General features: G+C 40.4%; 2 protein-coding genes across 2 annotated transcripts in view; one reads left to right on the plus strand and one right to left on the minus strand.

The window, feature by feature from the left end:
• Nucleotides 1-1778: 1778 nt before the first annotated feature.
• On the plus strand, nt 1779-12810 carry chchd4a (coiled-coil-helix-coiled-coil-helix domain containing 4a). The gene is made up of 3 exons (XM_061924062.1): nt 1779-1958; nt 2138-2236; nt 11631-12810. Exons 1-3 carry the CDS (start codon nt 1937-1939, stop codon nt 11957-11959), a joined length of 450 nt encoding a protein of 149 aa, XP_061780046.1. The 5' UTR covers nt 1779-1936; the 3' UTR covers nt 11960-12810.
• Nucleotides 12417-25406, minus strand: part of LOC133571057 (netrin-4) — a 40189-nt gene continuing 27199 nt past the window's right edge. Inside the window, exons 4-10 of the mRNA XM_061924060.1 lie at nt 22337-22463; nt 17528-17716; nt 17236-17452; nt 17034-17164; nt 13511-13579; nt 13268-13438; nt 12417-13184 (exon numbers count right to left, since the gene is read on the minus strand). Of these exons, the coding sequence (XP_061780044.1) occupies nt 13051-13184; nt 13268-13438; nt 13511-13579; nt 17034-17164; nt 17236-17452; nt 17528-17716; nt 22337-22463 (1038 nt within the window). The 3' untranslated portion in view covers nt 12417-13050. The remainder of the gene's footprint in view (nt 13185-13267; nt 13439-13510; nt 13580-17033; nt 17165-17235; nt 17453-17527; nt 17717-22336; nt 22464-25406) is intronic.

Below are 25406 nucleotides of genomic sequence, written 5' to 3' on the forward strand. Positions count from 1 at the left end.
CCAGTGAACAAAAAATGATACCTAAAATAATTTTGTTTGGGTATAAAAATTACAAGGTGGTCAACACAAAACGGTTTGCAGTATGCAACACATGCGGTTCGAAAATTACTGATGGAGAGGCAACAACTTCCAACTTCGTCCGGCATTTGAAGTTGCACAAAGAACGGTAAGTTTTGAATGTAAGATAACGTTTATTGGCTAAGTAACGTGACTTTTATTTGCTGTGTAGTTAAATCAGTGAGGCTGTAAACTCACTGCTAACGTTATAACGTTATTGCAAACACGGGAATCTGTTGCAGTTCACTACCTTATTCATACTTTTTGTTCAGTGATTTTTTAAGCAGGGTTACGTTAGTCAATATATCACACGTAACGTTAGACGGCAGTCAGCAGCACCGCGTATTTTAGCCACCTAAAAAAAGACAAAAATAGTAAAATAAAGGTCAGTTAAAATGTATACTATATTATGAATATGTGTACCGTTTTAGCTAGCTTTCTGACATACTGTTGGTTGTTTACCTCAGTGGTCCCCAACCACCGGGCCGCGGCCCGGTACTGGTCCGTGGATCGATTGGTATCGGGCCGCACAAGAAATATATATATATATTTTTTTCTTTTTTTAATTAAATCAACATAGAAAACACAAGATACACTTACAAGTAGTGCACCAACCCAAAACAACTCTCTCCCCCCTTTTGTTCTGGGCATTGAACATGAAGACTCTTCCTTCACTGTTCCGAGTGGCCATGAGAGTCTTGGCAGTGCCTGCCTCCAGTGCTCCAGTGGAGCGAGTTTTCAGCCATGGTGGCATCATACTACGCCCCCATCGTGCACAAATGACTGACAGACTCTTGGCTAATTTGGTCTTTTGCAAATGCAATGCAGCATAGGGCCCTGACATATAAAAAGTACAACTTTTTTGTTATGTTCACGTATATGTCATGTTTTTTCAATGTTAACACTTTTGTACAAATAAGTACATTTGCACTTTATTTTTCAATGTGTTTGTTCTGTAAAGGAATGAGTTAATGTTTAAAATGACTGGTTAATAGTGCTATTATAAAGTGCAATGTCAGCACAATTTTCTTTCCTGCAATTTAAAATGCACTTGTTTTAATAAATAAATACAGCGTTTGAAAAGCATACACAATCTGTGTTAATATATTAGTCTGTGGTTAAAAGGACTTGAAAGGACTCAAAACTCAAAATGCAGGACTTAGGACTTGACTTGAGACTTTCCAGTCTTGACTTTGGACTTGACTCGGGGCTTGCCTGTCTTGACTCGGGACTTGACTCGGACTTGAGGGCAAAGACTTGAGACTTACTTGTGACTTGCAAAACAATGACTTGGTCCCACCTCTGCCAGTTTTACACAAGGACCACTTTTATTTCGTTTGTTTTCAAAACTCCGCTCCACAACAACGTGTCACCACTTCCGCTCTTCGCGCCTTCAAAATAAGAGCTCAGGGCATATAATGTATAACAGGAACTTAACATCACAAAGAGGCAAGTCCATAAAAATAGGTTACACATTATTTTTTTCTGCCTTTTATTCCCTCTCTTCCTTCCTTCCTTCACTTTTTTTTTTCAAACCTTTATGTATGACATGCAACATTTACATACAAGCAAATAATAATCAAAACAAGTACAGAAACAGTACAAAAACAGAATAAAACAGCGTCAGGGGGTTTAAAACTCAATAAAGCAACTAAATACAAATCCAAAATATATATATTTGTAACATTTAAATATTACAATTCACATTATTTTCCTCACTGCGACGTCATCGCCGTGCGCCGAGCGGTAGGTCACAGGGTTGAGCGGCTCCCCGGCGGGGTTGTTCCGATGAAATGTCCTCAGTCGTTGGGTAATTCACCTCAGACTGGCCATATTTAACCAAGGGCGGTAGGTCACACGGACACAAACGGCGGCAATAATGTCGTATTGCAAGCAAGAAGGTAATTCCATTCATTCCAATGTCACCGTGCGCGCCGCTAGCATGCTAACTTTCGTCAACTTCATGCTAACCGCTCCCAACTTTAACATTTTGCATTTTACTTTTACTTGCATACACGCTCAATGCCGAGTAGAAACCTTTTAATATCCGATATTTCATGTCGTCTGGTTCTTGTTCCAGGTAAAGATCGCGTCATTTTTGTGACGAAGGAGGACCATGAGGCTCCAAGCAACGCCGAGCTGGTGGCAGATGACCCCAATGATCCCTACGAGGAACACGGTTTGTCATTTAATGTTCATCTCTGAAAATACACTTACGTTTAGATTAGTTTAGTTTATTATGTATTCGGTCAGTGGTCAACAAAATAAACAAACAGTTTTACATAAACAAACAGTTGTACATTCATAAATTGAAAATGTTGCAGAACCGAGAGGGTTTAGACTGAAGTTGAACACTTCAAATCAAATCAACTTTATTTATAAATCAATCAATGTTTACTTATGTGTACAGCTCTGGTAATGGGTACATTCCAGTGACGTGCAGTCACTAGAGGCAGGTGAGGTGGGGCCTCACCTGCCATCATGGGAAAAAAAAAAAAAAATTTAATTGTTATATGTATCCAGTGATTATACTATAAAGTCATTTTCCATTTAACTTCACCAGTTTTAGATTATTTTTATTCAAAATCGCTGAATTTTCACATTGGCCGTTCAAATACTGAGAAGAGACAGTGCGGTGAACAGCAGCCAGTTGAGGCACGTCACTCAGTGCCTCAAGATGGATTCCGGACTCTGCTAACTGCTGGCCTGCTGTGCAGTGAGACCGTATTGCTATATGAATTACATTATACATTTCCATAGTTTAGTTAGCTGAGGTATATAATGTACAGTGTATTTTGTCAACAACTGTATGTGTGTAACGTATTTCTTGTGCTGAGCGATCATAAAACGGCTGCAAAAGACGCACTGGCTGAGGCTCCAGTAGCCCCGCCTCCTGCACCCCCGCCGTAGAATTGTTATATCAACTAAAGCCCACACTTAAACTTTCCACGTGCAAGATTGAATCTATTTAAAAAAGTTATTTCATAAGAAGCCAAAAAGTGCAAAAACAATAATGTTCGTGTTGGAGGAGTTGTGAATGACTGCAAGGCCACAACATTAGGTACACCTGCACACTGCAGGTGTACCGAATTCACAACTCCTCCAACACGAACATTATTGTTTTTGCACTTTTTGGCTTCTTATTAAATAACTTTTGTAACCTATTTTATGGCCTTTTCTCTTTGTGATGTTAAGTTCCTGTTATGCGCTGTTATACAGTATATGCCTTGAGCTCTTATTTTGAAGGCGCTAAGAGCGGAAGTGACAACACGTTGGAGTGGAGCGGAGGTTTTTGAAAGAAGGTAAATAAAGTGGTCCTCGTGTAAACTGGAGCCTCCGTGTTTGTTATTTTGTCGTTTCATACAGTATAGGAGACATTTATAAACCCTCGGTTACATTTTTTTAAATAGATTCAATCTTGCACGTGGAAAGTTTAAGTGAGGGCTTTAGTTGCAGCGCTTGGACTTCATTTATAAGTAAAGGTAAGACCATAATAACGTTTTTTTTTAATTAAATGTGTTTTTTTGTGTGCTACAGTTTGTATGTGTAAAGTTAAAGTTAAGTTAAAGTAGCAATGATTGTCACACACACACTAGGTGTAATGAAATTTGTCGTCTGCATTTGACCCATCCCCTTGTTCACCCCCTGGGAGGTGAGGGGAGCAGTGGGCAGCATGATTTAACCCCCAATTCCAAGCCTTGATGCTGAGTGCCAAGCAGGGAAGAATGCTGGTATGAGCTTTTAAACATAACCCGTTAACTGCTGCCAATCAAATGGTGAATAAGATACTCTTTAGGGTTCATATGTTTGTAAATCTGACTGTGATGAAGTCAGTGCCTCACCAGCCATCAACCTCACCGCACGTCACTGGTACATTCGCACCCACCTGCACAAATGTACTTCAAAATTTAATAATCAAAATAAATATGACTTTGTTTTGTTTACTAGGGCATGCATATATAATATGCATTAGTTTGACCATTTAAAATCAACAATAATAAAAAGGATTCAGGATTCAGGAGGAACAGTGTGGTTTTCGTCCTGGTCGTGGAACTGTGGACCAGCTCTATACTCTCGGCAGGGTCCTTGAGGGTGCATGGGAGTTTGCCCAACCAGTCTACATGTGCTTTGTGGACTTGGAGAAGGCATTCGACCGTGTACCCCGGGAAGTCCTGTGGGGAGTGCTCAGAGAGTATGGGGTAACGGACTGTCTTATTGTGGCAGTTCGCTCCCTGTATAATCAGTGCCAGAGCTTGGTCCGCAAGCTCCGGCAGTAAGTCGGACACGTTTCCAGTGAGGGTTGGACTCCGCCAAGGCTGCCCTTTGTCACCGATTCTGTTCATAACCTTTATGGACAGAATTTCTAGGCGCAGTCAGGGCGTTGAGGGTATCTGGTTTGGTGGCTGCAGGATTAGGTCTCTGCTATTTACAGATGATGTGGTCCTGATGGCTTCCTCCGGCCAAGATCTTCAGCTCTCACTGGATCGGTTCGCAGCCGAGTGTGAAGCGACTGGGATGGGAATCAGCACCTCCAAGTCCGAGTCCATGGTTCTCGCCCGGAAAAGGCTGGAGTGCCATCTCCGGGTTGGGGAGGAGATCTTGCCCCAAGTGGACGAGTTCAAGTACCTCGGAGTCTTGTTCACGAGTGGGGGAAGAGTGGATCGTGAGATCGACAGGCGGATCGGTGCGGCGTCTTCAGTAATGCGGACGCTGTATCGATCCGTTGTAGTGAAGAAGGAGCTGAGCCGGAAGGCAAAGCTCTCGATTTACCGGTCGATCTACGTTCCCATCCTCACCTATGGTCATGAGCTTTGGGTCATGACCGAAAGGACAAGATCACGGGTACAAGCGGCCGAAATGAGTTTCCTCCGCCGAGTGGCGGGGCTCTCCCTTAGAGATAGGGTGAGAAGCTCTGTCATTCGGGGGGAGCTCAAAGTAAAGCCGCTGCCCCTCCACATGGAGAGGAGCCAGATGAGGTGGTTCGGGCATCTGGTCAGGATGCCACCCGAACGCCTCCCTAGGAAGGTGTTTCGGGCACGTCCGACCGGTAGGAGGCCACGGGGAAGACCCAGGACACGTTGGGAAGACTATCTCTCCCGGCTGGCCTGGGAACGCCTCGGGATCCCCCGGGAGGAGCTGGACGAAGTGGCTGGGGAGAGGGAAGTCTGGGCTTCCCTGCTTAGGCTGCTGCCCCCGCGACCCGACCTCGGATAAGCGGAAGAAGATGGATGGATGGATGGATGGATGGAATAATAAAAAGGAGATGCTTGGAAATAGCATAAAAATGCCCCCAAAACTTGGAAAAACACGATTCATAGCGTTACTTTTTACCCCCATTCCGGTTTATGCAAGAAAAATACAGCTTAAATGAATTGGTCAGTTTATTAGCAATTCATATTCTGTTGATGAAATATGAATACATACAGAAGTATTTCTGTAGCATCCACCGAAATCGCAAAGTTCATCAAAACCGGTGGTGAAAAACGCATACGTTCGTAATTATTTTCTGTAACCAATTTCTATTTCCAAACTACCCCATAACAACAGTTTGACATAAAACATCCGCGCGCGAAATACTTCTAATCGTTTGATAATTTATATAAGAAATAAACAACCTATTTTACAATAACATCTTTTCTGAATTATGCCTTTATAAGAGGGAATTGTTTCACCCGGAGAGAATTGTGTAACGCATCACAAACGTATAATTCATGTAAACACGTGGTGCGATAAACGATATTCATCCGCCGTGCTTAGGGTATAAATAGAACATGTTGACGATTTGGTGTTACCAGAAAGTTTATGCCGAGCGTTCGTCACGGACGGAAATAAGGAAAATAATGGGATTTTATTAATCAACGGATACTTTTGCCGGTAAGTGAATACTTTTATATCAATTTTCTATCGATGCGTTAACCTTTTGTTTTAGTAACCAAAGAAAATGTGTACTTTGATTTAATCAAAGTTGGGTACCCACGCTAACAATTTTCAATTTCTTTATTTTTTCAGCTTGTTTCTTGTCGCTGCTTTTAGTTGCGTATTTTACATTACCGGTACTCACATTCGAATTGGTTTTAATAGTACTTTTTAAATATTCCATGCCCTTGCAAAAGCTTATGTGTATTTCTTGTAATAATTCGAATTATTCAATATGCATACGTCCATGATAGTCACGCCAATATATCGAGCGTCTATGCCGTGTGTTTGTGTAATTATTTCGAGCGTATGTCAATGATTAATTATGTTAATTTCATACACAATAAACCCAGATTGCTATCACAGATAGATTTATATTCATAAACCAAAACGAAATAGAGCTACTCCACCCAAGCAACCTGTATTTTGAAAACTCCTTTGGCAGCATTATTAGGGCCCGCATGGCCCATTGCAAAAGGACTCCCAAAGCAATGGGACATAAGGACCTATTGTTTTTCTAAGGTTTTATTATTATTATTATTATTCCGCCGCCTCTTTGAGCACTAATTTGACCCACTTAACATGCTTCAAAACTCACCATATTTGACCCACACATCAGGACCTGCGAAAATTGTCTTTTAATAAAAAAACCAAACCCCAAAACTCAAAATTGCGCTCTAGCGCACCCTAGGAAAAAAAAACTAGACTGCCTGTAACTCCCACTAGAAAGGTCGGAGAGACATGAAACAAAAACCTCTATGTAGGTCTGACTTAGACCTAGATTTCATAATTGTACATTCTCGGGCAGAAATCAACAGGAAGTTGGCAATTCCCCCTTCAAGACAAAAATTTACTAAAAACAGTCACTTTTGCCTCTTTGAGCTGTAATTTGACCCCCTTAACATGCTTCAAAACTCACCGAACTGAACACACACATCAGGACTGGCAAAAATTGCGATCTAGTAAAAAAAAACTTAACCCCAAATCTCAAAATTGCGCTCTCACAATTTTGGAATAAAACGCAGAAAAAACTGCTCCTCGGAAGAAAAAAATGACAAAACTGCCTGTAACTCCCACTGGGAAGGTCGGAGAGACATGAAACAAAAACCTCTATGTAGGTCTCACTTAGACCTACATTTCATAGATTAACATCCTTCAGCAAAAATCTACAGGAAGTTTGCAATTCCCCCTTCAAAACAATTTTTTTGTAAAAACCAGTTACCTGTCTTCAAACATTATCTCCTCTGAGCACGTTTGTTGTTTCGGGTCCAAACGACTACTAGTGGACAAAAGTATTTGGACGCTTACACTGGACAAAAGTATTGGGACACTTAGGACTAAAACTGGACAAAAGTTTTGGGACACTTAGGACTAAAACTGGACAAAAGTATTGCGACACTTGGGACTAACACTTGACAAAAGTATTGGGACACTTAGGACGAAAACTGGACAAAAGTATTGGGACACTTCGGACTACCACTAGACAAAAGTATTGGGACACTTAGGACTTAAACTGGACAAAAGTATTGGGACACTTCGGACTACCACTAGACAAAAGTATTGGGACACTTAGGACTTAAACTGGACAAAAGTATTGGGACACTTAGGACTACCACTGGACAAAAGTATTGGGACACTTAGGACTTAAACTGGACAAAAGTATTGGGACACTTAGGACTACCACTGGACAAAAGTATTGGGACACCTACACTGGACAAAAGTATTGGGACACTTAGGACTACAACTGGACAAAAGTATTGGGACACTTAGGACTAGCAGCTGCCAAATATGCGGTCCCGACCAACGCTGCTTGCAGCTTTAATTATTATTATTATTATTATTCCGCCGCCTCTTTGAGCACTAATTTGACCCACTTAACATGCTTCAAAACTCACCATATTTGACCCACACATCAGGACCTGCGAAAATTGTCTTTTAATAAAAAAACCAAACCCCAAAACTCAAAATGGCGCTCTAGCGCACCCTAGGAAAAAAAAAACTAGACTGCCTGTAACTCCCACTAGAAAGGTCGGAGAGACATGAAACACAATTCTTTATGTAGGTCTGACTTAGACCTACATTTCATAATTGTACATCATCGGGCAGAAATCAACAGGAAGTTGGCAATTCTCCCTTCAAGACAAAAAAGTACTAAAAACAGTCACTTTTGCCTCTTTGAGCTGTAATTTGACCCCCTTAACATGCTTCAAAACTCACCAAACTGAACGCACACATCAAGACTGGCAGAAATTGCGATCTAATAAAAAAACCTAACCCCAAATCTCAAAATTGCGCTCTACCGCAATTTTTTAATAAAACGCAGAAAAAACTGCTCCTCGGAAGAAAAAAATGACAAAACTGCCTGTAACTCCCACTGGGAAGGTCGGAGAGACATGAAACAAATACCTCTATGTAGGTCTCACTTAGACCTACATTTCATAAATTGACAACCCCCAGCAAAAATCAACAGGAAGTTTGCTATTCCCCCTTCAAAACAAAAATGTTGTAAAAACCGGTCACCTTTCTTCAAACATTATCTCTTCTGAGCGCGTTTGTTGTTTCGGCTTCAAACTAGGAGAGAGATTAAACCCTTCTGATTAAAAGTTGACGAAAGAGTTGTAATACCTGCTCCGGTTTGGATTTTATGACCCTTCAAAGAACCTCTGCGCTGATGCTGCTGCGCTGCTGTTTTTTTAAGATGGCTGCTTAAAAGCAGGAAGCACCAACGTGCCCACACAATGCAGACAAGGTAGGTACACTAGACAAAAGTCTTGGGACACTTCAGACTAAAAGTAGACAAAAGTATTGGGACACTTAGGACTAGCACCTGCCAAATACGCGTGCCCAACCAATGCTGCTTGCAGCTTTAATTATTATTATTATTATTATTATTTTGATTATCAAAACCTTTATTTATATTATTCAACATTTACATACAATCAAATAAATAATAATAATCAAAACAAGTACAGCAACAATACAAAAACAGTAAAAAAAACAGCACCAGGGGGTTGTAAACTCAATAAAGAGAAGGCGTGTGGGTCGGATCACAGCTGACTCTTCTCACCCTGGACACAAACTATTCTCCCCTCAGGCAGGAGACTACGGTCCATCCAGACCCACGCCTCCCGCCAGCTGAACAGTTTTTTTCCCCTCGGCCATCCGGCACATGAACAATAACATGATCTGATAGCTCAGTTACAGCTCATTTTATTCTATTATATGATTTATGTTTCGCCACACCTAGTGTGTGTGTGACAATCATTTGTACTTTAACTTAACTTAAAAGCAGGAGTTTTACTTGTGGAAACACGAGTGCTAGCCTGTAACACACATCCTGTTTCATGAATATATTGCTGTTGTTATTATGTCTCAAGATTTGAATCATTATTTCAAATACTAAACCCACTAACTTGTACTATTTCTAGTTGTGCATTGTGAAAGTCAGAGGTGGGTAGTAACGCGCTACATTTACTCCGTTACATCTACTTGAGTAACTTTTGGGATAAATTGTACTTCTAAGAGTAGTTTTAATGCAACATACTCTTACTTTTACTTGAGTATATTTATAGAGAAGAAACGCAACTTTTACTCCGCTACTTTTATCTACATTCAGCTCGCTACTCGCTACTAATTTTTATCGATCTGTTAATGCACGCTTTGTTTGTTTTTGTCTGTCAGACAGACCTTCATAGTGCCTGCGTTTTACCAAATGCAGTCACTGGTGACGTTCACTCCGTTCCACCAATCAGATGCAGTCACTGGTGACGTTGGACCAATCAAACAGAGCCAGGGGTCACATGACCTGACTTAAACAAGTTGAAAAACTTATTCGGGTGTTACCATTTAGTGGTCAATTGTACGGAATATGTACTGTACAATCTACTAATAAAAGTTCCAATCAATCAAAACTGTGAAGGAAAAAAGACCATTTTTTATTTCAACCGTACATCCCGTCAAAAGCCTAAAGACTGACTGCACAGTTCCTGTCTTCACAATAAGAGTGCCGCTCCATTGCGCCTGCGCTTTCAAAATAAGAGTCTCCGAAAGCCAGCGCAAACAAGCTAGCAAGCTACGGAGTTTGCCGCCAATGTATTTCTTGTAAAGTGTATAAAAACGAATATGGAAGCTGAATAAATAAGATGCCAAAAACCAACCACTTTCATGTGGTATTAGACAGAAAGGAGTAACTTTTTTTCTCCTCCATTTGAAAATGTGGATGTTATCATCACTACTGTCTGATTACAATCAATGCAAGTCATCAGAATCAGGTAATACACCAACTTATATTCTTGTCTTCATGAAAGAAAGGAATCTATATGTGTTAAACATGCATGTATATTCATTAAAACACCTTTAACATGTAAACAAAAGCGGCAAAATAAATAAATATAAATTATAAACTGTATATATCAATGTATGTATATATATATATATATATATGTGTGTGTGTGTGTATGTATGTATGTATGTATATATATATATATATATATATATATATATATATATATATATATATGATATGTGTGTGTATGTTACTCATCAGTTACTCAGTACTTGAGTAGTTTTTTCACAACATACTTTTTACTTTTACTCAAGTAAATATTTGGGTGACTACTCCTTACTTTTACTTGAGTAATAAATCTCTAAAGTAACAGTACTCTTACTTGAGTACAATTTCTGGCTACTCTACCCACCTCTGGTGAAAGTTGCCTAAAAAGCACTGTAAAGTATTGTGGCCATGGAATATTGTGGAGTGAACTGTAATGATCCAGTCTGGGCTCTAGAGGGCACTGGCGGGCTTGCCGCACTGGCAGACCAGTCTGGGAGACAAGGGGCTGTTCTCTGGAGTGTTGTTAGCTCAGCGTGAAAACAAAAGGCTGATTTGGGCACCACCATTACAATATAATCATGAATTTATTAAGATTACATGTAACAAAAAGCTTCATGTTATAAATGAACAAACCAACTTGTAGCAGATACCATGAATGCAATCTTATATACATGACTACTATACTAGTTTTTAAAATGACAATATTTGTTAGGAATTATAGCCATCATATCTCATGTATTAATGAAATGCCTCATAGGGATGTAGTAAAGAGATGTTCTCAAACCAGACAAAATACTGAACTAATGACATAAACTAGGAATGTCGTACGTTTTTGGAATGGCTAATATTGATACGGGGAAGATATTTTCTCAACATAAACAATCGACTATTGATGATGGGGTACAATTATGAAAAAGAGGTGTGGTTTTCAATTTCCAGTGACTGATAGACATAAACCGTTGGCGCGTTTTCTTGCGTTTTAACAGAATTTCTATGTAGCAAATGCCTTCCAAATCATCTTAAAAGTCGTGAAATATGTTTTAACTTCAGGGGGCATTGCAAATTCAGCTGCTGTTTTTTACAGTCGGGTATTGAAACTAGGAATCAAAATTTGACAAATTAAACGATTTCAGGATAGTCGAAATGTTAGTCACAGTTCCCATATTTGCGTGATGCCCAACCCAAGTCACGTGCAAATAAAAATGCAATAAATCCACGCATTTTTCAACCAAGGAAATCCCCCAAATAAACGATACAATGTCCTTACACTTACCTGTCACAGTTCCAGTTTACGATGTTGCTTTCCGGTTCCCTGTTTCTGTAGGCCTCATCCTGCCCAACGGAGACATCAACTGGAACTGTCCGTGCCTCGGCGGCATGGCCAGTGGACCCTGTGGCTCTCAGTTCAAGGAGGCTTTCTCGTGCTTCCACTACAGTACGGAAGAGGTGAAGGGCTCGGAGTGTATCGACCACTTCCGCAACATGCAGGAGTGCATGCAAAAGTTCCCCGAGCTCTATCCTCAGGAAGATGAGAAGGAAAGCTCCAATCAACCGGAGGCCAGCTCTGGTTCTGACTCTGTTGCCGCCCCAACCGAGAGCTCTGCCTCAGCACAAGAAAGTGACTCAGTTCCAGACAATCAGGATGCCAGCTAAGATGAACCAATCATCATCCACGGGCTCTTAAAACATTCCAACAATGGGTTGCCCTTCTGTTGCTCCAACCTTTAGGAAGGGCTTGTGCAGTGGGTGAAATTCATGGGTGGCGTGGGTTTTAGCCACTGGATGATTGCTATTTGACTGCAGAACTTGTGGTAATCAAGGTTTAGTTTGTGTTCAGCTGGGAATATTTATTGGTTTGGGACACTTTGGTGCTAATCGATTAAATACTCGTCACCATTCCTCGAAGGCCAATGTTCCTAAGTTCACACTGCATAACATAACCCAAAAAACAGACAAGGTTTCTAAAGTTTTAGATCATCCTTACGGTTTACAGAACACATTGCCCTTAACTTTTCCTTCCAGGCTTACTTGTCTGACCTTTTCATGTTCTTCCTGTCTAAGGCGCCAATGCTAGCAGTCTCTTACACATAATAAAAGAACAACCAACGCCTTACGTTACAAATATGATTGTATTCGTCAAACATAAAGGCTTGTTCAGTTTTAATTTATAGCAGTGCCAATCTGGTTTGGACATACTAAAAACCTTATGATTGTAAAATACAATGTCCCTGGTATTGTTTGTTAGAATCTCACACTTCATTTTTGCTACAAGGACTTGAAACACAGATATTTAATGACAAGGTTGAAATAGATTAACCACTGACTCAAATGAGGACAGAAATCAGGAGTACATGCAAACAGACTTCTCAAAGGTGTTGTTCTCCATCGACTGATTAATACAAAAGGAGATCTGACCATGGGAAACATTCTTGATCTGCTGCTGAATCAACAACTGTACTGGCAGGGCAGTCATTTAGAAATAATAAAATTGAGGCGGCGAAACACTTCTAAGTCCTGTTTTTCTTTATCCCCTGAGTTGACTGTTGTCCTTCACTCACTTGACGTGTTTGTAAAGCCTTCCGATTGGTTGAAAGTATTCAGTTTCAATAGACACAAATATTAATTTATTTTTTTCTTTTACCATGCTGTTTTGCAGTTTTTTGAACGAGAAGGCAGGTGATTTAACTCCGGTCTTTTTCAGTCTCTTCTGCTGGTTTTCTGTTTGAACTCCTGCCTGGCAATCATTAGCATCCGGTCTTTAGGCCCTCGGTTATGAGAAGTCCAAGTCTCGGTGTCCATGGGACCACTGCACTCTGCAAGGTGACCAGCAAACGGCCTGTGGCAGACTCTTCTGGTCCCGCCAGCAGGTACTCCATACCTACTGAAGAAATCATACATGTCATCTTTTTTCCAACTAATGTCCTGGAAGTCTTTAATGTCGCCATAAGTGTGTGTATTTGCCTGGGTTTAGGATTGGACAGGTGCAGCCACGGCTGGTCCAGGACACAGGAAAGATGCTGACGGTGCCCAAACTCAGTGCCACCAGACCTGATCGTAGGACCTTGCGGACTTTCACCTGCACTTCTGCATGACTGCCTTTGTCATGAGCTGATACCACACTGGCCTTCATCACTGTCATGGTGACAGCAGTTTCAGAGTAAGTGAAACACCACATCAGTCATTAAAGGATACGACGGTTCTTACCATAGTCATGTTCGATCTTGCAGAGGTCAGACATGCTTCTCAGTTTTTTCTCCTTGCATAGGCATTTCCCTGCACACACATTCTGGTTTAGTTCAGCTTCTGTGTGTGTCAACCAAGCACTTTTCTAATGCTAAAGGACAGCGGCCCGCCAGCCACATGAGTTCAACAAAGCACCGCGGAGTGCTTTCAAATTAATCTTAAATACCAGGCGGACTTTGAATGCTACATATCTGATGCCATCTAGTGGACAATGTGAGTAAATCAGATCAATGACCCTACAAAGTACTTAATAATAGCACACCATTTACTGATATGATACAATCCAAATGACCTTCCCTAGTCATCGTGCAAAAAAAAATACAACTAACATAAAGGTCAACACACATGGTCATACATAACAAGCTGCTCACTGAACGTTGTGGATATTATGAAAAACGTCAAACGCCATAAAAACATTCAAAATTACACCCATTTAAATCCATTAGAGTGCATGATGGGGAAAGATGTAAAACACTCTCCACACTTATCCCTGTGTGGCACATTTTAGCTGCTTGATATTTCTGATTGATTACAAAATATTAAGAACGTTGTCACGGAAGTAAACAAGGTAACTTTGAAATGCTCTTAATAAAGTTAAAAGTTAAAGTACCACTGATAGTCACACACACACACACTAGGTGTGGTGAAATTACTCTCTGCATTTGACCCATCCCCTTGTTCCACCCCCTGGGAGGTGGAATATCCAATAATATTAATTACATCAGATAGCCATTATATTAAATATATATCCATCATATTAATATAAAATGTACATACATATGAATATGTATATATGTATAAATGTGTATATACATACATACATATATGTATATATATACAGAAATATGTGATATATATATATATGTATGTATGTGTATATATACAGTATATATATATACAGGTAAAAGCCAGTAAATTAGAATATTTTGAAAAACTTGATTTATTTCAGTAATTGCATTACATTATATTTATTCATTGCACACAGACTGATGCATTCAAATGTTTATTTCATTTAATTTTGATGATTTGAAGTGGCAACAAATGAAAATCCAAAATTCCGTGTGTCACAAAATTAGAATATTACTTAAGGCTAATACAAAAAAGGGATTTTTAGAAATGTTGGCCAACTGAAAAGTATGAAAATGAAAAATATGAGCATGTACAATACTCAATACTTGGTTGGAGCTCCTTTTGCCTCAATTACTGCGTTAATGCGGCGTGGCATGGAGTCGATGAGTTTCTGGCACTGCTCAGGTGTTATGAGAGCCCAGGTTGCTCTGATAGTGGCCTTCAACTCTTCTGCGTTTTTGGGTCTGGCATTCTGCATCTTCCTTTTCACAATACCCCACAGATTTTCTATGGGGCTAAGGTCAGGGGAGTTGGCGGGCCAATTTAGAACAGAAATACCATGGTCCGTAAACCAGGCACGGGTAGATTTTGCGCTGTGTGCAGGCGCCAAGTCCTGTTGGAACTTGAAATCTCCATCTCCATAGAGCAGGTCAGCAGCAGGAAGCATGAAGTGCTCTAAAACTTGCTGGTAGACGGCTGCGTTGACCCTGGATCTCAGGAAACAGAGTGGACCGACACCAGCAGATGACATGGCACCCCAAACCATCACTGATGGTGGAAACTTTACACTAGACTTCAGGCAACGTGGATCCTGTGCCTCTCCTGTCTTCCTCCAGACTCTGGGACCTCGATTTCCAAAGGAAATGCAAAATTTGCTTTCGTCAGAAAACATGACTTTGGACCACTCAGCAGCAGTCCAGCTCTTTTTTTCCTTAGCCCAGGTGAGACGCTTTTCGCGCTGTTTCTTGGTCAACAGTGGCTTGACACGAGGTATGCGGCAGTTGAAACCCATGTCTTTCAAGCGTCTCTTGGTGGTGGATCTTGAAGCACTGACTCCAGCAGCTGTCCACTCCTTCTGAATCTCCCCCACATTTTTGAATGGGTTTTTTTTCACAATCTTGACCAGGGCGCGGTGATCCCTATCGCTTGTACACTTTTTCTGACCACAGTTTTTCCTTCCCTTTGCCTCTCCATTAATGTGTTTGGACACAGAGCTCTGAGAACAGCCAGCCTCTTCAGCAATAACCTTTTGTGTCTTTCCCTCCTTGTGCAATGTGTCGATGGTTGCCTTTTGGACAGCTGTCAAATCTGAAGTCTTCCCCATGTTTGTGTAGGCTTCAGAACTGGACTGAGAGACCATTTAAAGCCCTTTGCAGGTGTTTTGAGTTAATCAGCTGATTAGTTTGTGGCACCAGGTGTCTTCAAAATTTAACCCTTACACAATATTCTAATTTTGTGACACACGGAATTTTGGATTTTCATTTGTTGCCACTTCAAATCATCAAAATTAAATGAAATAAACATTTGAATGCATCAGTCTGTGTGCAATGAATAAATATAATGTACAAGTTACACCTTTTGAATGCAATTACTGAAATAAATCAAGTTTTTCAAAATATTCTAATTTACTGGCTTTTACCTGTGTGTGTGTGTGTGTGTGTGTGTATATATATATATATATATATATATATATATATTATGTGTGTGTGTGTGTGTATGTATATATATATGTGCATGTATATATATGTGTATGTATATATATATGTGTATGTATATATGTATGTATGTATATATATGTATATATGTGTGTATGTATGTATATATATATATGTGTATGTATATATATCTATATATATGTATGTATATATATCTATATACATGTATGTATGTATGTATATGTGTATATATGTGTATGCATATATGTATATATGTGTATGCATATATGTATATATGTGTATGCATATATGTATATATGTGTATGCATATATGTATATATGTGTATGCATATATGTATATATGTGTATGTGTATGTGTGTATGTATGTATATACTGTATGTATATGTGTGTATGTATGTATATATATGTATATGTGTGTATGTATGTATGTATGTATATATATATATATGTGTGTATGTATGTATATATATATGCATATGTGTGTATGTATGTATATATATATGTGTATGTACATATGTATATGTATGTATGTATATATATATATGTGTATGTATGTGTGTGTGTGTGTATATATATATATATATGTGTGTATATATATATATATATATATATATATGTATGTGTGTATATATATATATATATATATATACACACACACACACATACAGTACAGGCCAAACGTTTTGGACACTTCTCATTCAATGTGTTTTCTTTATTTTCATGACTATTTACATTGTAGATTGTCACTGAATGCATCAAAACTATGAATGAACACATGTGGAGTTAAAAGGTGAAATAACTGAAAACATGTTTTATATTCTAGTTTCTTCAAAATTGCCCCGTGGACTGGTCTAAAACTGCTTGTTAGTCACAAAAAACTATATCTAAATGTGCGTTTTTGCTATAAATAGTGTGGCATTAATATATGGTAATTTGTAATCCCTAGTTTTGAGCACACCTGTGGAGTGCAGCGCAGACACCGCCTGCTCTTTTGGCCAATGTTCCTCCTCTTCATCCATGAAGAAATGAGAATCCAAAGCAGGGATCCTTCCACCCATCGGTAAGTTAAACACCTGATTATTGAAGTGGCTGCAGGAGCCACATTGGGAGTGTCAGTACCAATTAAAATGTTGTGGAAAAAACCTTCAAGTGTAGCTCACCTGTCTAGACACTGCCCAGTGGTGGGATTACAGCCGTTGGGGCACGCGCAGTCTTTGCAGCCCTCATCTCCAAAGCCCCAATAGCCAGGCAGGCAGCGCGTGCAGCTTGTGCCGCCAACGCCAGCTTTACACTTGCACTGCCCATTCCGCGGGTGGCACCAGTGGCCCTCCTCTCCAGCACTCGGAGGCGAGGAGCCCCGAGGGTCACACCAGCAGCCTGACGGACAACGTGCACATTTCTGTTTTTCTCCCTCAAAAAGACGCCGCTGCAGTGTTCCATACGATCGCTTACGTTGGCAAGTGTGTGGCGAGTTGACGGGCAGGGACGGGTGACGGCGGTAGCCTCGACGACAGCGCTGGCACCTGCGCCCGTAGGTGTGGTGGCTGCAGTTATCGCACACCCCGCCGCTGACGCCGCCGGTGGAGAGCCACGCCCGCTGGGAGAAGTGACAGCTTTCTGCGTGACCGTGACACTCGCACTCTGGTGACGGCCATTAGAAAAGAGACAAGGTAAGGATGACCCAGAGAAAAACTGTACGAATGATGTTTTTATTATGTGCATGCTTTATTATCCGAATATCCATCCATCCATTTGCTACCACTTGTCCCTTTCGGGGTCGCGGGGGGCACTGGAGCCTATCTCAGCTGCATTCGGGCGGTAGGCGGGGTACACCCTGGACAAGTCGCCACCTCATCACAGGGCCAACACAGATAGACAGACAACATTCACACTCACGTTCACACACTAGGGACATACAGGTAAAAGCCAGTAAATTAGAATATTTTGAAAAACTTGATTTATTTCAGTAATTGCATTCAAAAGGTGTAACTTGTACATTATATTTATTCATTGCACACAGACTGATGCATTCAAATGTTTATTTCATTTAATTTTGATGATATGAAGTGGCAACAAATGAAAATCCAAAATTCCGTGTGTCACAAAATTAGAATATTACTTAAGGCTAATACAAAAAAGGGATTTTTAGAAATGTTGGCCAACTGAAAAGTATGAAAATGAAAAATATGAGCATGTACAATACTCAATACTTGGTTGGAGCTCCTTTTGCCTCAATTACTGCGTTAATGCGGCGTGGCATGGAGTCGATGAGTTTCTGGCACTGCTCAGGTGTTATGAGAGCCCAGGTTGCTCTGATAGTGGCCTTCAACTCTTCTGCGTTTTTGGGTCTGGCATTCTGCATCTTCCTTTTCACAATACCCCACAGATTTTCTATGGGGCTAAGGTCAGGGGAGTTGGCGGGCCAATTTAGAACAGAAATACCATGGTCCGTAAACCAGGCACGGATAGATTTTGCGCTGTGTGCAGGCGCCAAGTCCTGTTGGAACTTGAAATCTCCATCTCCATAGAGCAGGTCAGCAGCAGGAAGCATGAAGTGCTCTAAAACTTGCTGGTAGACGGCTGCGTTGACCCTGGATCTCAGGAAACAGAGTGGACCGACACCAGCAGATGACATGGCACCCCAAAACATCACCCAACCATGCAAATTTTGCATTTCCTTTGGAAATCGAGGTCCCAGAGTCTGGAGGAAGACAGGAGAGGCACAGGATCCACGTTGCCTGAAGTCTAGTGTAAAGTTTCCACCATCAGTGATGGTTTGGGGTGCCATGTCATCTGCTGGTGTCGGTCCACTCTGTTTCCTGAGATCCAGGGTCAACGCAGCCGTCTACCAGCAAGTTTTAGAGCACTTCATGCTTCCTGCTGCTGACCTGCTCTATGGAGATGGAGATTTCAAGTTCCAACAGGACTTGGCGCCTGCACACAGCGCAAAATCTACCCGTGCCTGGTTTACGGACCATGGTATTTCTGTTCTAAATTGGCCCGCCAACTCCCCTGACCTTAGCCCCATAGAAAATCTGTGAGGTATTGTGAAAAGGAAGATGCAGAATGCCAGACCCAAAAACGCAGAAGAGTTGAAGGCCACTATCAGAGCAACCTGGGCTCTCATAACACCTGAGCAGTGCCAGAAACTCATCGACTCCATGCCACGCCGCATTAACGCAGTAATTGAGGCAAAAGGAGCTCCAACCAAGTATTGAGTATTGTACATGCTCATATTTTTCATTTTCATACTTTTCAGTTGGCCAACATTTCTAAAAATCCCTTTTTTGTATTAGCCTTAAGTAATATTCTAATTTTGTGACACATGGAATTTTGGATTTTCATTTGTTGCCACTTCAAATCATCAACATTAAATGAAATAAACATTTGAATTCATCAGTCTGTGTGCAATGAATAAATATAATGTACAAGTTACACCTTTTGAATGCAATTACTGAAATAAATCAAGTTTTTCAAAATATTCTAATTTACTGGCTTTTACCTGTATATTGTTCTTATTATTACCATGTTCTTATTACTTGTGCATGTTCTTACAATTTTATGTAAGAACATGCATTTGCTGCTCACAACCCTTAGGGGGCACATATGCATGAAATACGGGCATTATTATGATGAATCACATATATTAGGGCTCTGAGTCTTTGGGTGCTACATGATTCGATTCGATTCTTGGAGGTAACGATTCGATTGAGAATCGATTGAAAATTATTCTCAATTCAAAATCAATACTTTTTTTAATAACCTTGAACCCTTAGGGGGCACATATTCATGAAATATAGGCATTATTATGATGAATCATATATTTCAGGACTCTTGTGTATGGGCGCCACATGATTCGATTCAATTCTTGGAGGTAACGATTTGATTGAGAATCGATTCAAAATTATTCTCACTTCAAAATCAATACTTTTTTAATAACTTTAAACCCTTAGGAGGCACATATGCATGAAATATGGGCATTATTATGATGAATCATATATTTTAGGGCTCTGATTCTTCGTGTGCCACATGATCCGATACGATTGAGAATCGATTCAAAATTATTAATTCAAAATCAATACATTTTTAATAACCTTGAACCCTTAAGGGGCCCATATGCATGAAATATGGGCATTATTATGATGAATCATATATTAGGGCTCTGATTCTTCGGGTGCCACATGATTCGATTCGATTGAGAATCGATTCAAAATAATTCTCAATTCAAAATCAATACTTTTTTAATAACCTTCAACCCTTAAAGGGCACATATGCATGAAATATGACAAAATATGCCCTAATATATATGATGAATCATATATATTAGGGCTCTGAGTGTGGGCGCCACATGATTCCATTCTTGGAGGTAACGATTTGATTGAGAATCGATTCAAAATAATTTTCGATTCAAAATCAATACATTTTGAATAACATTGGGTGCCACTTCTATGATTAACTACATTCCTCCATAAAATAGACAAACAGCTCTGATACATTTTTATAGTACTTAAAATAAAACTGTGTAGAATTGTATTAAACTAAACATTTAATAAAGTCAAATACAAATAAGGCAACGAGAGAAGTATCCAACACTTCTCTTTTCTAAAGTCAATCTGTGCAGCAGATATGGGCATATATATATATATATATATATATATATATATATATATATATATATATATATATATATATATATATATATATATATATATATTAGAGATGCGCGGTTTGCGGGCACAACCGCGGATTATCCGCGGATCGGGCGGATGAAATTAAAAAAAATTAGATTTTATCCGCGGGTCGGGTCGGGCGGTTGAAATAAAAAAAAAAAGATTTTAAATAGATTCAGGCGGGTGGCAGTTAAACCAATTGGGAAATATATATACATAGTTAAATGTTGTTACCCACATACAAAAAACGAGCAGGCACCTGCTGCATATGCCACAACAGAAGAAAAAAAAAAGAAGAGATGGACACTTTTACGGAGCGGAGAAGGGACCGAGGCCCCTTCCCCCGAGAGGGCCCCACCGGGAGCCGTAGCTGAGGCGATCCGCGAGAAGGGCCCGACGCACGTCCAGGGTCACCACCGCGCCCACCGCACCGACACCCCGCCTCGTCCGCCTTCGCCGCGGCCGGCGTCACGCCCAGCAGGTAAGCAGCTTACCTGCCCGCCACCCCTGTGGCCGGGGGCTCGTAACAGGGGTCACTCCGCGCGCTCCGCCCGCGCAGCTTACCTGCCCGCCACCCCTGTTGCCGGGGGCGCGTAACAGGGGTCACTCCGCGCGCTCCGCCCGCGCAGCTTACCTGCCCGCCACCCCTGTTGCCGGGGGCGCGTAACAGGGGTCACTCTGCGCGCAGTGCGCTCACGAAAGGGGTGGGGCTCACCCTGGTTGATATAGACAGCAGGACGGTGGCCATGGAAGTCGGAACCCGCTAAGGAGTGTGTAACAACCCACCTGCCGAATCAACTAGCGCTGGAGCGTCGGGCCCATACCCGGCCGTCGCCGGCAGCGAGACGCGCTTGGAGGTGCGCTCAGCGCGGCTCCCATATGATTGCGCACTGGTGTGCGTCTGGGCCGTGACAGCGTGGCACGCGAATGTTTGTGCTGCATTGGATCAGTCTCCTTTCTTTAACAGGCAAAAGCTTTATAACCTCACATCGTCTATATTAGATATATAACAACGGGCGGGTGCGGGCGGATGCGGGCGGATGCGGTTCTGATTAAATGTTAGATCGGGTGGATGGCGGATGGTTGACGACTTTCTGATGCGGTTGCGGATGAAATAATTGCCTATCCGTGCATCTCTAATATATATATATATATGAAAAAACACAGGCTATTTCATCCCTACAGGCCTGTTTTATTAAAAATCCCCTGAAGAACAAGGAAACCTGCAAAACAGGCTTGTAGGGATGAAATAGCCTCTGTGTTTTTTTCTGACCTAACTTATATTCCCCATATTTAAGGATCAAGGCAACTGACGCTGCATATGGTGGCTGTGCATTTGTGAAATGGGTCGTTCATTGGAATGAAAAATCGATGAAAAAATATATGTACATATCTTTTTAAATCTATTTAGGATTTTTTTTTTAATCGTTACAAATAAGAATCGCGATTCATTTGAAAATAGATTTTTGTGACACCCCTAATATGTAATATATATATATATATATATATATATATATACGTTTTTTAAAAGGAATTGCTTTTTTCCTCCTAGTTCCAGGATGGCCATCTCAGGGCGTCTGTGTTTACTTACTCTGGCACGGGTTTGCATCTCTGCTGCTGCCGTTGGCGGGCCTCCAGGGTCGGTCGTTGTAGAGCGACGCACACTTCTCACAGTGGTAGCCTGCTGTGTGGTGAGTACACACACACCGACCTGACACCTGTAAGGCATATGACGGGTTTTTTCAGCGACCTCGCCCCAAACACACACTTTCAAGAGACGGCCCATTCAAATAAAGAACCGACCAGCCACAACATAGAAGCTATTTCACAAATGACAGAAGTAGGGATGAGTTTGGGTGTTTCTAATATTTTAATTGTAGCTAAATTAAGTACTATAATATTTGAAACCGCTACACTACAATAAACAAACTCCATGTCTCTTTGTGTCACTCTTGTCAGTTTTCTTTAAATTGTGTTCCTAATGTGGTGGCTTGGCGATGAAAATCCAGTAACATGGTCTCAAAATGTTTAACTGGAACCTCAAAACATACACACATGTTATTTTCTCCACCTAATCATGCCACACTAATAAACATAGTTTTACTTTATTAATACCTCTCTCTGAGTTAATTAAAAGTGAGCATTGTAATGTTTGTTTACACTGCTCTTGTATTATATGCAGAGGTGGGTAGTAACGTGCTACATTTACTCAGTTACATCTACTTGAGTAACTTTTGGGATAAATTGTACTTCTAAGAGTAGTTTTAATGCAACATACTTTTACTTTTACTTAAGTATATTTATAGAGAAGGAACGCTACTTTTACTCCGCTACTTTTATCTACATTCAGCTCGCTACTCGCTACTAATTTTTATCGATCTGTTAATCCACGCTTTGTTTGTTTTGGTCTGTCAGACAGACCTTCAAAGTGCCTGCCTTACTGGTGACGTTTCACTTCGTTCCACCAATCAGATGCAGTCACTGGTGACGTTGGACCAATCAAACAGAGCCAGGGGTCACATGACCTGACTTAAACAAGTTGAAAAACTTATTGGGGTGTTACCATTTAGTGGTCAATTGTACGGAATATGTGCTGTACTGTGCAATCTACTAATAAAAGTTCCAATCAATCAATCAAAAGTGTGACGGAAAAAAGATACTTTTTTATTTCAACCGTACATCCCGTCAAAAGCCTAAAGACTGACTGCACATGAGGACGTTCCTGTCTTCACAATAAAAGTGCCGCTCCATCGCGCCTGCGCTTTCAAAATAAGAGTCTCCGAAAGCCAGCGCAAACAAGCTAGCAAGCTACGGAGTTTGACGCCAATGTAAAGTGTATAAAAACGAATATGGAAGCTGGACAAATAAGATGCCAAAAACCCACCACTTTCATGTGGTATTAGACAGAAAGGAGGAACTTTTCTTCTCCATTTGAAAACGTGGACGTTATCATCACTACTGTCTGATTACAATCAACGCAAGTCATCAGAATCAGGTAATACACCAACTTATATTCTAGTCTTCATGAAAGAAAGGAATCTATGTTAAACATGCATGTATATTCATTAAAACACCTTTAACATGTAAACAAAAACAGCAAAATAAATACATATAAATTATATACTGTATATATATATATATATATATATATATATATATATATATATATATATATATATATATATATATATATATATATATATATATATGATATGAGTGTGTATGTTACTCATCAGTTACTCAGTACTTGAGTAGTTTTTTCACAACATACTTTTTACTTTTACTCAAGTAAATATTTGGGTGACTACTCCTTATTTTTACTTGAGTAATAAATCTCTAAAGTAACAGTACTCTTACTTGAGTACAATTTCTGGCTACTCTACCCACCTCTGATTGTATGTCATTAGACTGTCCATGTGGAGATCAGCCCATATTTGGTAAATATAACTATACAAAACACCATAAACACACCATGTCTTCCACCTAAACTACTATGAAAAGATTGTATTAGTTTATCATTACAAATAATTACACATTTTGTAAAAGTTATCGTATTTTCCGGACCATAGGGCGCACCGGATTATAAGGCGCACTGCCGATGAGCGGGTCTAGTCAGGGCTATTTTCATACAAAAAGCGCACTGGATTATTATTATTATAGGGCTCATTAAAGGAGTCATATTGTTATTATTTTTTCCTAAATCTAAAACACGTCCTTGTGGTCTACATAACATATAATGGTGGTTCTTTGGTCAAAATGTTGCATAGATGATGTTTTACAGATCATCGTCAAGTCGCTTTCTGACGCCGTTTTTTGGGCGGTCTTATTTACGTGGCTCACCTTCGACAGCGTCTTTTCTCTGTCATCTTTGTTGTAGCGGTGTAGCGTGCAAGGACGGGAGTGGAAGAAGTGTCAAAAGATGGAGCTAACTGTTTTAATGACATTCAGACTTTACTTCAATCAATAACGGAGCAGCATCTCCTCATCCGTGGCTCACTAGTGCAACAACAAGGCCGGAAATGTGTCCCGTGAAAAAACCGTATGACCGAAATTTTCTAATAACTAAAGTTCCTTGGGTGAATAATGTAAACTCACTACACCGGTATGTTTTAGCGCTTTCATGGCGAGTTTACTGACAGATATAAGTAAGAACTTTACACTACTTTATATTAGAAATGGCAACAGCGGAGGATGAATGTCCCATAACAAAAAGATAGAGGAAAAGAAGAAGCTTATCGACTACAAAGGCGGACACGCGCATATTTTCAGGACTTATGCAGATCCCAAATACAGATCAGCAGGTACCAGAAGGTAAGAAAAGTTGGTTTTGCATAATATTGCGAAACAAAACGCCAGATAATGTCTTACCTTACACACACACACCATAATAATACTCCTATGTTGAAGCAGAGTACAAGCCATCAAGCGGTGCGCCTTCATAGCTTACCAAAGTTGTACTAAAACATTTTGATAGATTTTTGAGCACCGTGTGTAATGTTCTATATTTTCAATGGAACATATATAATCTTGGTGTTGTTTACTCGAGTCATATTGCCCTCTACACGTATCTCTTATGTGTGACTGCCATCTATTGGTCACACTTATCATTTCACCATGTACCAAATAAAATAGCTTTGAGGTCGGTTAGGACAACCAGAATT

This window comes from Nerophis lumbriciformis, linkage group LG28 (assembly GCF_033978685.3).
Source record: "Nerophis lumbriciformis linkage group LG28, RoL_Nlum_v2.1, whole genome shotgun sequence".
Classification (NCBI taxonomy): Eukaryota; Metazoa; Chordata; class Actinopteri; order Syngnathiformes; family Syngnathidae; genus Nerophis; species Nerophis lumbriciformis.

Bases quoted from the DNA above. Each gene is read 5' to 3' on its own strand.
- chchd4a (XM_061924062.1), top strand. From the start codon at position 1,937: ATGTCGTATTGCAAGCAAGAAG. The intron at 1,959-2,137 runs GTAATTCCATTC...TTCTTGTTCCAG, and splicing joins GTCGTATTGCAAGCAAGAAG to GTAAAGATCGCGTCATTTTT. The intron at 2,237-11,630 runs GTTTGTCATTTA...CTGTTTCTGTAG, and splicing joins TGATCCCTACGAGGAACACG to GCCTCATCCTGCCCAACGGA.